The 13,112-nt window shown below is 37.4% G+C and overlaps 1 protein-coding gene and 1 long non-coding RNA gene across 2 annotated transcripts; one reads left to right on the forward strand and one right to left on the reverse strand.

Annotated features, from left to right (window-relative positions):
• Positions 1–489: 489 nt before the first annotated feature.
• On the reverse strand, positions 490–9,211 carry LOC130232888 (uncharacterized). Its single transcript, XR_008838142.1, has 6 exons — positions 9,072–9,211; positions 7,608–7,731; positions 3,430–3,976; positions 1,570–1,735; positions 1,026–1,048; positions 490–751 (listed from the first exon to the last, which is right to left on the reverse strand). It is a non-coding gene; the product is annotated as an uncharacterized LOC130232888 (long non-coding RNA).
• A 145-nt stretch (positions 9,212–9,356) lies between these two features.
• Positions 9,357–12,690, forward strand: irx3a (iroquois homeobox 3a). Its single transcript, XM_056461780.1, has 4 exons — positions 9,357–9,804; positions 10,440–11,469; positions 11,952–12,018; positions 12,347–12,690. Exons 1-4 carry the CDS (start codon positions 9,592–9,594, stop codon positions 12,399–12,401), a joined length of 1,365 nt encoding a protein of 454 aa, XP_056317755.1. The 5' UTR covers positions 9,357–9,591; the 3' UTR covers positions 12,402–12,690.
• Positions 12,691–13,112: the final 422 nt, after the last annotated feature.

The raw sequence follows: 13,112 nt of genomic DNA on the forward strand, positions 1-13,112 counted from the left end.
ACCGCCTAATTTTATAATAATAGTATTTCTTTTTTTTTTTGTAGTGTGGGTAATTTCATTTTTTCTTTTTTTCGGCTTATTCCCTTTATTAATCTGGGGTCGCCACCAGCGGAATGAACCACCAACTTATCCTGCATATGTTTTACGCAGAGGATGCCCCTCCAGCTGCAACCCATCACTGGGAAACATCTATACACACTCATACATTACGGATGATTTTTATCTTACCCAATTCACCTATAGTGCATGTTTTCGGACTGTGGGGGAAACTGGAGCACCAGGAGGAAACCCACACAAACACGGGGAGAACATGCAAACTCCACACAGAAACGCCAACTGACCCAGCCGAGGCTCGAACTAGCCACCATCTTGCTGTGAGGCGATTGTGCTACCCACTGTGCCACTGTGCAGCCGTGTGGGTAATTTGTTTATACACATGATATATTATTGCTAATATTATTATAATTAAATTTCTTTTGTGTAGTGAGTAATTTGTTTATACAAAAAGCCTAATATGAAGCAAAAACTGTGGAAAGACACATAATGCATGCACGCACGCAAAATAACCTTTGAAAATTTGAACACAAGACAGTAGAGTACATAATGCGTCATCTGGGACACAACTTGGATATCCATTCGCCATGCTCAACATCAATCTGTGTAGCTCTGTAAAACCTCTCGCCCAGGTTAATTCACCCCCTCAGATGTTTCAGTTTGGTGCTGCGTGTAATCATTAATCGCTTTTCGTAATCTGCAGGATACAGAAGGAAGTGATTTGATTGCACACATGCTAAGCTTCTGACAGGGCCAGCCACAACAGACATTGATATGTGAGGATAATACAGAGGCGTGTTGGGATCTGGGATGATTCTGAGGAGGAGAGAGGCGTTATTGGTGATGATGAGGGTGGCATTGTTCTGAAAATCTGGCAGCTCTTCCCAAGCTGTGTGTATGAAAGGGGAATTAGGGGAGTGTGTGTCTGTGTGTGTATGTAATCATCACTGGGTCACAGTGGAGTGACCTACCAGCTGAGTCCATTGCTGCTCCACTGCTCACAAGGTAACAAATGGCCCCAAATACACAAACACATGCGTACACACACAGAGAGAAATAAAGTGGGTTAACATTTGCTCAATTTCACAAGTCAACTCTGAAAGCTAAATCTACAAACAATTACACTCGACTGCACACAAAAGAAAAGGAGCAATCTTGTTATCCCAAGGTCTGAGGACTCCAGAAAACGGTCATTGTGTTTCGGTTTATTACTAATGGCTGCTTTCCTTGATCCCGGTACTGGCATGTTTTAAACATTTAAATGAAGAAACAAAAATAAAGGTGAAAAAACAGATTAAAAAACCTATATGTCATATGCTGTTGTAAAAAAAAAACAATAATAATCATTTATTCATTTTAGTCCTTTTATTAATCTGGGGTCGCCACAGTGGAATGAACTGCCAACTTATCCAGCATATGTTTTACACAGCGAATGCCCTTCCAGCTGCAACCCATCACTGGGAAACCTCCAAGCACACTCAGTCACACACATACACTACGGACAAGTTAGCTTACCCAGTTCACCTACAACACATGTCTTTGGACTGTCGGGGAAACTGGAGCACCCGGAGGAAACCCACGCGAACACTAATAGAACATGCAAACTCCACACAGAAATGCCAACTGAACCAGCGACCTTGCTGTGAGGCAATCATGCTACCCACTGCACGACCGTGACACCCTATAATAATCATAATAATAATAATCAATAGATAGTAGTAATAATATAAATTTATTATGGACAATTATGTATAATATAACAGTTATATACATATAATTAAAATAATAACAATATAAAAGTAATGACTGTCATACATTTTTACCATTAATATTTTACCCATTGATATGTCAATAAGCAATGTTTATATACTAACAAATTATGCCATGCATATGTATGACATGATGACTCATTAAAAGACTTTTAAATCGTTAGATTTTGCCACTATCTTTTAATTGGCAAGGTTTGACAATATTTTAGCAATGCTTTTAATCATTTGAATAGTTAATTTGCAAAAACAGATAACTAATAATAACTAAGTTGAGAATTGAGATTTCTTATTTATTTTTTTGCAATTGAACTCAATACTCAATGTAAAAACATGTTTTATGACAACTTAAAAAGCTCCAGTTTTAGGGATCTTCATAATTGTTTTTAATGTAGGTTTTACCTATAATGTAAGTATATGTAAATGCACCTGATTTCACTTTTGTATCCACAACCAATTTAATTAGCAAGTGTTATTTTATATATACAGAGTGAAGTAGAATTAGTGTCTACTTTGATGTTTTGATTCACCTTTGTTAAAACAAATGTCTAAAATTGAGTAAAATAATGCTACATCCTTCCGCATTATATCAGGTTTATTTGCATAAAAAACATTTATGAAAACTATTAAAAAGCTCCAGTTTTAGGGATTTTCATAATTGTTTTTTTTAAATATAGGTATGTAAATACACCTAATATAATACTGAATGATGTAGCATTATTTAACTACAGACATTTTTAAACAAAAGTTCATCAAAACATAGACACTTATTGTCATGTTTTCTGTATATATAAAATAACATTTGCTAATTTAATTCAGTGTTTCTCAACCACGTTCCTGGAGGACCACCAACACTGCACGTTTTAGATGTCTCCTTTGTCTATCACACCCATTATAGGTCTTTCAGTCTCTGCTAATGAGCCAATGATCTGAATCGGGTGTGTTTGGTTAAGGAGACATGGAAAATGTGCAGAGCTAGTGGTCCTCCAGGAACGTGGTTGAGAAACACTGATTTAATTGGATGCGAATACAAAAACTTGACTTTTTCTTGACTCATATAAGCTATAATAATTAAATAAAACTACAACCACCTGGAATAAAATAAACTAACTTAATTTTATGTTTCCAAAAAGCAAAAGGATCAAGTTAATTTTAGAACATTTATTTTAGCAACAACAACAACAAAATAATAATTTAGTTTACAGCTAAAATAACAACAAAAAAATGTATATAAGATGCAAGATCTACTTTTATTTACATGACTGTACCACACACACACACGTCCACACACTTTTACTGGAGTGTGTACATGAGGACAGTGCTTAGAGGTCTATGTCATATCACTAACTGCATGCTGAGTAAAAGTGCTGGCAGTATAAACTGCACTGACCTCAGTGTGTTGGCATGCTGTGCCACTCAATATTACTGATTACACACATACACAAGGAAGGCCATAATGCTATTCAGTCTAGACCTGATAAAACACAGGCACTTCTATCTGCCATTAACCAGTGTTGAAAAATAATGAAGAAGAAGGAAAAAAGACAAGCTTGCATTTTTTTCTTCAAGAGGCTGAACTGGTATAAGCATGCTATCTTTGAAAACCTACTTGACTTTATTTGAGGACGCATCAATATGTAGACTGAGCTATTCTTCCCGCAGGGTTATCAGTGCCTCTGGGTGGATAGGGGCCTCTGTGTTAGTACAGCTGCTTCTCCTGCAGCTACATACAAACCTGCTACAGCAGCTGGAGACAAAAACACAGAGATGGTGAGCTTGCAATTGGTGATCTTCAATTGAAAACAACATTTAGATTATTAGCAGATCACTCAGTTTCTTTGAATTAGCTTCAAATCACTACTTTCTACAAATAACTACTACATTGTAAAAAAAAGGTTACTGCATTGAATCTTTATGTTGAATCCAATTCAGTAATTTCAACTTGCATTATATTAAAATGACTTAAAACACCTAGATCAATTTTGTAAAACTTTAATATGCTAAAGTAACATAAAACATGTATATTTTTTGCAGAATGAGTTGTGGTTGTTGTAACATGTGTTTATTATGTGTGTATGCTCTGTCCAGCAGCTCAGTATGACACTTGGGAAGCCTGTCGTCTGGACGTTAGAGACATCTTGCTTCAGGCACAGTTTCTAGAAGAAAAAAATGAATGAATAAATAAAATAAAATAGTACAGATAAATACAAAAATTTCTGAGTGGCTGCCTTCAGCTTGCGATTGATGCCATGCAATAAACTTTTGGGTGCTTCATGTATTCTGTTCACTTCATCAAATGATGAATTATTTTAGCACAAAAGGTTTAGTCACTGTAGAAGTTAAATTCTAAAGATTACCTTAGTGGTTCATTGTGAGATAGTGCTGACTGAATTAGTATTGATACCATCACAAACTGGCATTATTTGGCTTTTGAATATTCAATTCACTGGAATATGGTGTTCACTTCATCAAATGATTTCTCTAAAAGCAAGTGTTTTAGTAGTACAAGTTGTTCGCCGTCATCAAAGAACTAAAGATTTTTTTGTGATGTATTATGAGATAGTGCTGACTGAATTAGTTTTGAAACCAGAAGGAGTTGACATGTGTCACCACGAAGAATTAACTATTGTTTACAGTCATTACTATTAACATACGTTTGAAATTGTCTACTACATTATCTCTTTATTTTGCATATGCACAGATGACAGTTTTATTGCCAACACAACTGAATTCCACTCTATCATCATAACAGAAAATAATCTGGAATTTGGAGATTGCCCTCTCTCTCTCTCTCTCTCACACACACACGCACACACACACACACACACACACACACACACACACACACACACACACAGAGAAACACATGCACAGACACACACACTTGTTCCCCTCTCTCTCTCTCTCTCTCACTCTCTCTCGCTCTCTCACACACTAAGTCTTGTTCCTGTGTGTCTTTCTGTCACTTCACCGTAAACTGACAGCAGCAAAGCAAGCTCCAACTTGTATTTTAATTCAGGCCTGAAGTTACTTATTTCAGTATTGATCAGCTGTAATGCTGAATCAATGCTCATCTTGTTACCTGGGCTATACCCGTGTAACACACTGATATCCCCGGCCACAGGAACTCATTCCCTTTGCAAAGTGACTTTACCATAAAATCAATGGCTGCTTTGTTACTGATACAGGAGACAACCACGCAGAGAAGGGCTGGCAGCAGCACAGAATACATGCATGTGGCAAATATGCAAATTATAAAGACAGTACTGGGTGTATAATAATGGTAAGTAATAATAAAAATTATTATATATATTTGAGTTTTACTATGGAAGTAATTATTATATTATTTTTGTTCATTATTTTTCAAAACTGATAGAACTGCCTTTATTATTAGTAGTAGTATTATTAGTTTGATTATTTATTATTTGATTATTTATTATTATTATACACCCAGTGTTGTCTTTATATATATATAATTTATAGTTAAAATAAATACAAATAATAATAAAAAAGAAAACTAATCCTTCTGTACACATTTACTCTAAAAGGCAACAGACGAAAAACAGAACTTGTAGGTGTGTGCACTCTTTGCTGAGAGGGCAGATGTTGGCAAATACCGATAAATGAAAGTGACCCTGCCTTGCTAATAGAACAACTCGAAGCCCGCGCTAGACCGCCATCAAAATATTTACCAAAGCAGCGCGTAAAGGCTGGGCAGCGCGCGCTCTGACCTTCTCAATCAATTACTGCGCGTGGCCGGCCCTGGCTGCGCAATTTACCAAATCCAAATTCCCACTTTATGACCACGCTGCTCCGACTATACGCCTGGCCCGTATCACAGGCGATGAAACAATCGAGAATAAGTCCCTCCAGGTTTAAGCAACCTCAGCACACAGACTTCAGCGGTGACTTAATAGACTGGAGTTGAGGAAAATGTTTTTTTCTTCCTTTTTCGGCTGTGCTGTATGAATTGCCATAGGCTACACAAGGTATTATATTAGACATATTAACATTTATACGATTAGAACAGGTAGAAAACTTTTCTACCTCTTTCTATTTGGGCCCCTTGTTATTTTAAAAACAAGAGGTCTAAATCCGCCTGCGTTCCGTAAAGGTTATGAAAATCCCCACAGTACACAGACGCCAGTATGTGTAATCTAAACCACCTGTAGATGTTCGGTCGGACAACAAGGTTGGTCCTGATGGAGCTTTTGGTCCTCTGGTTAATGAAGGGTTAAAACAGACGTCGCCGTTTGAATTTGGTGTTTGATACAATTTGTTAAAGCGTTTTAATAAGTTGCAGTCCATTGACTACTCTTAATTTGCTCCAAATTGCTGTGTGTGCCCAGGGAACAGTTCAAAACTCGTCACTTTCTCCTCCAGTGCAAGTTATCTATTTAATAGACACGATTGATTGGAGAAACCTAATTAAAATAACATTAGTCAAATTATGCTAACAGTAAAAATTAAACTTTAAACATATTCAGGAAGTATACTTGCTCCTGAGTTCATTTTTGAAAACCTTTAAATTTTTGCATTAAATTTCCTCAGTGATTTTACACGTCAGTATAAATGTATTTATATATTTTTAAGCATACATATAAATGTTGTGAATAGGAAAATAACAAATATCAGTGCGCTAAATCTAATACAAGTGGGGAGTGTGTGTTTTTAATGTATTGCTGTTTAGTTAAAATCGTGAAAACTGACGAAAGTTAATGTAAAATAATTTGGAACCCGTTTGTATTTAAAAAAAAAAACAAGAAATTCTGTTTTGTTTTTGTTTTTTAGACCAAAGCAGCATATGCTTATTCTGTAGCTTTATGAAGATAAATCTGTTTTATCACCTTTAGTGTAACCTAATGTTTGATGCAAAATTCTTACAGAACCGACAAATTGATTTCCTTTCTAGACTCATATTGAGAACTAACCAAATAAAATCCTGTTTGCCAGAGCTGTTAAAGAAAATGTGATTTGGGCCAGTGACACTTTTTTTCACACACACACATATTTCTCATTCCTCCCCCCTGTCGAATACACCATACACATCAAAGGTCATTAAGTGTGTTTTCTTTTTAAATCCTTTGTCACCTCAATTAACAGATCGGATCAGAAAAGCCCCTTTAAAAGACCATGTGCGATGGGATATGTGTTACTTGTTTTCTGTCGCCTTGGCATTATAGAGCTGATTCAGAGGTGTAATTTGAAGAGCCCCTGCTTGAAGTCTTTGATCAGCGCTGTCGCAGGCATCTTGTGTATTGCATAAGGAAACGCTTTTGAGCGCAACGTCTCTGCTTGTTTATTTGGATGCGTGTTGGAGAATGCGAAATGGTGTCATCTGCATAATTGCTGGTAAAGGAGTCACAGAAATCATCCCTCAAGTCACACATCCAAGATTGCCCTATTTATACACGTGATATTAGTGCGGTGCTTTGAAATGCTGGTCTGCGTTTAATGGAGTCATGCTAAAATTAAAAAAATATATATATAAATCAGTTTATATTGGTATATAGAAACTAATAATATAGATACAATTTATTGGTGTGCTTTTATTGTTATTATAAAGCACTGATTATAAAAGTAATTATTATTAGTAGTAGTAGTATAGTTTTATCATGGTTAGTCACTTAATTTGCATTGTTACAGGGGCTTCCAAGAGGTGGGAGAAGAAGGCAGGAAGAAAACACCGTCCTAATGCTTTTATGGCTGTGCCAGTTTCCTGGGTCAGTGTGAAAGTGTTAAGTTAGTGCATGTGTATTTGATTGGGCCAATAAATCAGAGGCAAACCTTGAGGCCCTGACAGGTCCCGGGATGAGACACGTGTCCATCCGAACTCAGAGCGCTGCAGGGCGGACTCTAACACGCACGCTTATCCTTCCCACCGTGCGTCCTATATGCTTCACCAAATACGCTGTTTGAAAACAGTTAGTATGCATCAAAATAACAGCCAATATTTGTTGGTAAAATCAACGTGAAATATGACTGAAAGGAAAATCAGACTGCTTGAAACGAAGAGCGTTAGCTGTACTTTGCATTGTCCCAGATGGCGCAGTGCTGTGGGGTCAGCCGGGTGGGCTGAGAGCTCTTGTTAGCTCTGCAGGTCCGTGTGGGTGTTATTGACGGTTATGTAGTTATTACCATGCGTTTTGAATGGCATCAGACCGCTGTTCTAATTAATAACCCCGTAATCCTGCATTGTTAGACGTCAAAACAGCAGGCACGTGGTAAAGAGAACATGGAAATCTGGGAGTCCCTAAATAAGCAAAGAGCCAATACAAATGCCATTCCAGATATTATAGGATGCTATAACAATATCTCTTTAAAAGCAGATGGTAGGTTTAAGAGGAACATTACGTTCTTGGAAACCACTTCAGTAAATCCAAACCGAAGTTGATTTGCCCTAATCTTTCATTACTGAATTGAGATTTAGGCATCCTATATTCAAATAAATGAAACTCGTTAAAGCACTAATCGGTGCCGTTGTTTGGAAGACGATTAGCAGACATATGATGACACTAGACTAGAGGCATAATACGATTATGGATGTTTCCTGCATATTTTCATATATTGATTCAAGGAATTTCAATCGTGATCATCGTCCTTTGTTTTAATCCGTATTATTTACAGAAGGGAGCGGATTATATCAGATCTTTTCAGTGGATATCTGTCGATCTGTAGAGTAATCCGGTAGGTTAATCGCTCAAAATATGTTTTTTAAGAACAGAAGATTTTACACATGAATGCAATTGAAACATTTGCGATTATAATTTAATACATCAAAAATGCCCAGAAGACTGACAGTTTAACTATATTACTTACATGACATACAAATATTAATAATAAGAGTAATAATAATAAGAGTTGTAATAATATTAAGTTAACAGGTAAATGTACCACTCTAAATTTTAATTTAGTATTTTTTTACATTAAAAATAAATGTGCTGCTTTTTAGGCTTTTCGTTTCTTGTTAACTTACTCTGAAGGCGAACGGTAAAATGCCAATGTTTTGATGGTTCACACACTAAAGGCGTCAGAGCACCTCGACTGCCTTGTTCCGTGTAAGATGAACTAAAACGCTCTTCGTACAAGGTTTTCCTTCAGTATTTTGTCAGAGCAAACAAAATTCTGTCTGAACTCTCCGACATAGCCTACACTTTAAAGTTCTTCGTTTCACATGCATGAAAGAGACGGACTAAATGAAAGACACAAAAGATATGCGGGACGTTAACGACTCAAGAATAAAATATTTACCATTTTGTGGATGATCAAAATTTTTGAGAAGTAACACAAAAAAAAATGGAAAGGGCTGAAGCCGCGAACAAATAACAAATGAAATGATTGGCGAGCCATAAAATGAGATTTGAAACTCATTCAAATAAGAGATGGCGACGTCAGAGGACTTATCCAGACGGAGAGCAGGAGCGGAGAGAGAGGGGGAGAGAGAAAGAGAGGGAGGGAGAGAGAAAGAGAGAGAGGCTGTGTAAGTGGGGGTGAGACTTGAGAAATAGGAGGAGCTTCTGAACGACTAAAAATGTCAATCACAAAAAGGAGTTCCAATAATCTAAAGCAATCTGTAAGGACCTGACCTTAGTCCATTCAGATCAATAGGGAAGTAAGGGAGGAAAGCGCAATCGGATCGTTTACACTGGCTCTTTCGGAGGAAATATAGACTTCCCTGACACTTTGTACTCACTGTAAAGTGGATATCGTGGTGCGCACCAAGAGGGCGATTCGCCGCTTTTTGTGACTCCAGTAGACTTTCTCCACAACAATGTCTTTCCCACAGCTGGGATATCAGTACATCCGACCCATATACTCGCAGGACAGGCAGGGGATAGGCAGTGCCCGAGCCGGGACAGACCTGAGCCCGTCCGGGGCGCTTTCTAATGTTCTCTCTACTATGTACGGATCACCTTTCGCTGCCGCACAAAGCTATGGAGCTTTTCTTCCTTATTCAAATGATCTGTCCATTTTCAACCAACTGGTGAGTAATCATTTTATTTTCGTGTGATTTTTTTTATCTTACTTTAATAACCCAAATAAAATTAACTGCTTAAAACATGTTTAACGTATATGCCACGGCTGAATACTTTACCAAATACTTCAATTCGTGTTTCTGTACCAATCACTACCGACTGCTGGATTTACTAAATAGTTGTGAACTTTGCTTTTGTACGTTTGTAAAGACAAAAAAGTTTTAAAAAGTTATAAATAATAAATAGCTGTTTAAAACAAAAATAAGCGAAGAGTGCGTGTTATTGTGATGTTAATGAATTGCAATCAATTAAAACGGCTAAACTATTTTTTTATTAGCCTACGTCTTCAGATGTGCATATTAAAATATCCACAATTATATATATATATATATATATATATATATATATATATATATATATATATATATATATATATATATATATTGTCATTGTGAAATAATTTATCTGAATGCATTGAAAACAAGTTATTAAATAATTTATTACAGTTCATAAGCCCAATGAAATTTACAGAATTAATAATTATTTACAGAGTTAATATATTATTAAACAATACATCCAGGTCAGGCCAATTATAGTAATATGGAATTACACTAATGTTGAATCAATGTTCTGTGTTTTTAAGGGTGCACAGTACGAATTAAAGGACAGCCCGGGCGTCCAGCATCCTGGATTTGCTCATCATCATCCTGCTTTTTACCCATATGGTCAGTACCAGTTCGGAGACCCTTCCAGACCCAAAAATGCCACCAGGGAGAGCACCAGCACGCTCAAGGCCTGGCTAAGCGAGCACCGGAAAAACCCATATCCCACCAAAGGCGAGAAGATCATGCTGGCCATCATCACTAAAATGACCCTCACTCAAGTGTCCACCTGGTTTGCCAACGCCAGGAGGAGGCTAAAGAAGGAGAACAAGATGACTTGGACCCCACGGAGTCGCACGGACGAAGAAGGAAATGTTTACAACAGCGATCACGAGGGAGATGACGGAGACAAACGCGAGGACGAGGAGGAAATCGATTTGGAGAATATCGACACGGAGAATATTGAGAATAAGGACGATTTAGACGAGCAGGACGAACTTCATTCTGATTTGAAACTGGATGGCAGGAGCGACTCTGAAATTTCAGACGGCTATGAGGATTTACAAGGGCCGGAGCAAAGGTTGTTCAAAGCGATGGTGAAAGACGGTAAAGAAATTCACGGCGACCGCGCAGAGCACTTTCACCACCACAGTCATCACCATCACCTCCACCACAACAGCTTAGAACAGGCCAACGGCGAGCCGGTCAAAATCAACCAGGCCATTATTAACTCTCCGCCCTCAGAAAACAACCCACCTCCGGCTCCAAAACCTAAGATCTGGTCTTTGGCAGAGACTGCCACAACTCCAGACAATCCACGAAAATCTCCTCTGATGAACGGGACTTCCGCTGTGTCGGCCACTCAGACCATCATCACTCCTCATAGACTCCTTTCGTGTCCCGTAGGGAAAATCCAGAGCTGGACAAATCGGGGTTTCACCGCACACCAGCTCGCCTTGCTGAACTCTAACCACTACTTAGGACTCAGTAACCAGGCTTCGGCGAATGGCCTTGCCCTGTACAGCAGACAAGCAGAGGACAGGAGTCAAAACTCCGAGTCCACAGTCACAGGTACATGTCACCCACACTGAGAAGCGCAGAGATGTGCAATTATTGCTTTTTATTAACATCATTAAGACTGTACTGACAGACTGGAGAGACGCACCATTCTTATTCGTCCCTGCATCCATTTTCATTTGATCACTACTGTGAAACCTTCAAGTGAAAAAAAAAAATTATATACTTGAAATGCAAATGTCTAGTGGAGAGTACTTATCTGATATATACCTATATATTGGTTTTCCTTCTTTTTTCTCTTTTCGAATACTCAAATATCTGTTCATTTGAATGTGTGGGAACAGGTTTTTAGTTGCCTTTTTAAAAGGTGTGTAAGAGTGTGCGAATTTGGATATTTCTAGGCCGCAAACTTTTCTCGACCACTGGCTGTAATATATTTTTAAAAAGACTCTGCTTTTTAAAATAGTAAGAATTTTATTAATAAATTGGCATTTACATTGATTTGTTTCTTGTTGTTACTGATTTTATTATTTCAGAAAGATCTAGTGCCTTGGAAGCAGAAAAAAAGTTGTTAAAAACAGCCTTCCATCCTGTTCAAAGACGGTAAGAGTGGAGATCTAACATTATCTGTCCATCACTTTAATTTAGCGTGTTTATATTTTATTTTATTTTTTTAGATAACATTTGAAGATCACTTAATGTTCATGCATGGCTGTGTCACGCGCTCGGGTACTTATACCGTGGTTTAAACAATTTTAATATTGTGCTTGTGCAATAAACCCATATGTCAAACTAATAAATTTCCAATGCGTCGATGCGATATAGTATCAGAATGTTGATTTTAAAAAAAGAAACATTGTGTTAAACTGCTTGCAGATTTAGTTTTGTATTGGCCCCGTGTTTTTCATGTTTCCCTTTTATATCCCCATAGGCCCCAGAACCAACTCGAAGCTGCCATGGTATTATCCGCCCTCTCGTCCTCGTAGGCTTTTCTCCCTTTTTGTTTACTTCACATTTTAACCTGTGTAAGGAATGTAAAATAAAAATAACTCACTTCTGTATACTTACATTGTAAGCATGTCCTGTGTACAATGGCTGATGTTAATGCTGTCAGGCCAAGTAGTCTGTGAGTCCCATTTTCTTTTGTAAGCTCTGTGAGGATTTGATGTTGAAATGTTTTTTTGTATATAACGTAAAGAAAATGTATATACTTGTGATCCGAAATTGTACAAGAAAGTCTATATTTTGGCTAATAAATGAACCGCTGCAACTTTACCGTCACTCTTTTTTTTAAACAGTGTGGAGTGTAAATATTGTAAATGATATGAAATGCCATGTTGTAAGCTTTTCTGTTCGGAAATGGTTACCGTTTGTGTTTTGAAAGGCATGGGAAACGTTAACTCGAGGTTATGAGCTCTGAAACGAAGGATTTCGAGTATTTTCCTATTTCAGGGACTTAACTGTAATTAGCTCCTTCTTGAATCGCGCATTTGGATATTAATGGATGGGGATTATCCCCATCGAGGCGGAACAGCCAATATGAAATGAATAATTATTTCATTTATATTGGGTTGAAATAGCATACAACTCAATTTTACTGTAATGAGAATTGAATATTTTCTTCTTTGAAGAGGAAAACCACGCAAAAGAAAGTTAAACGGTTTCCTCTGTACAGATGCTTAATGTAATCTCAACTA

Source organism: Danio aesculapii, chromosome 7 (genome assembly GCF_903798145.1).
Source record: "Danio aesculapii chromosome 7, fDanAes4.1, whole genome shotgun sequence".
NCBI lineage: Eukaryota > Metazoa > Chordata > Actinopteri > Cypriniformes > Danionidae > Danio > Danio aesculapii.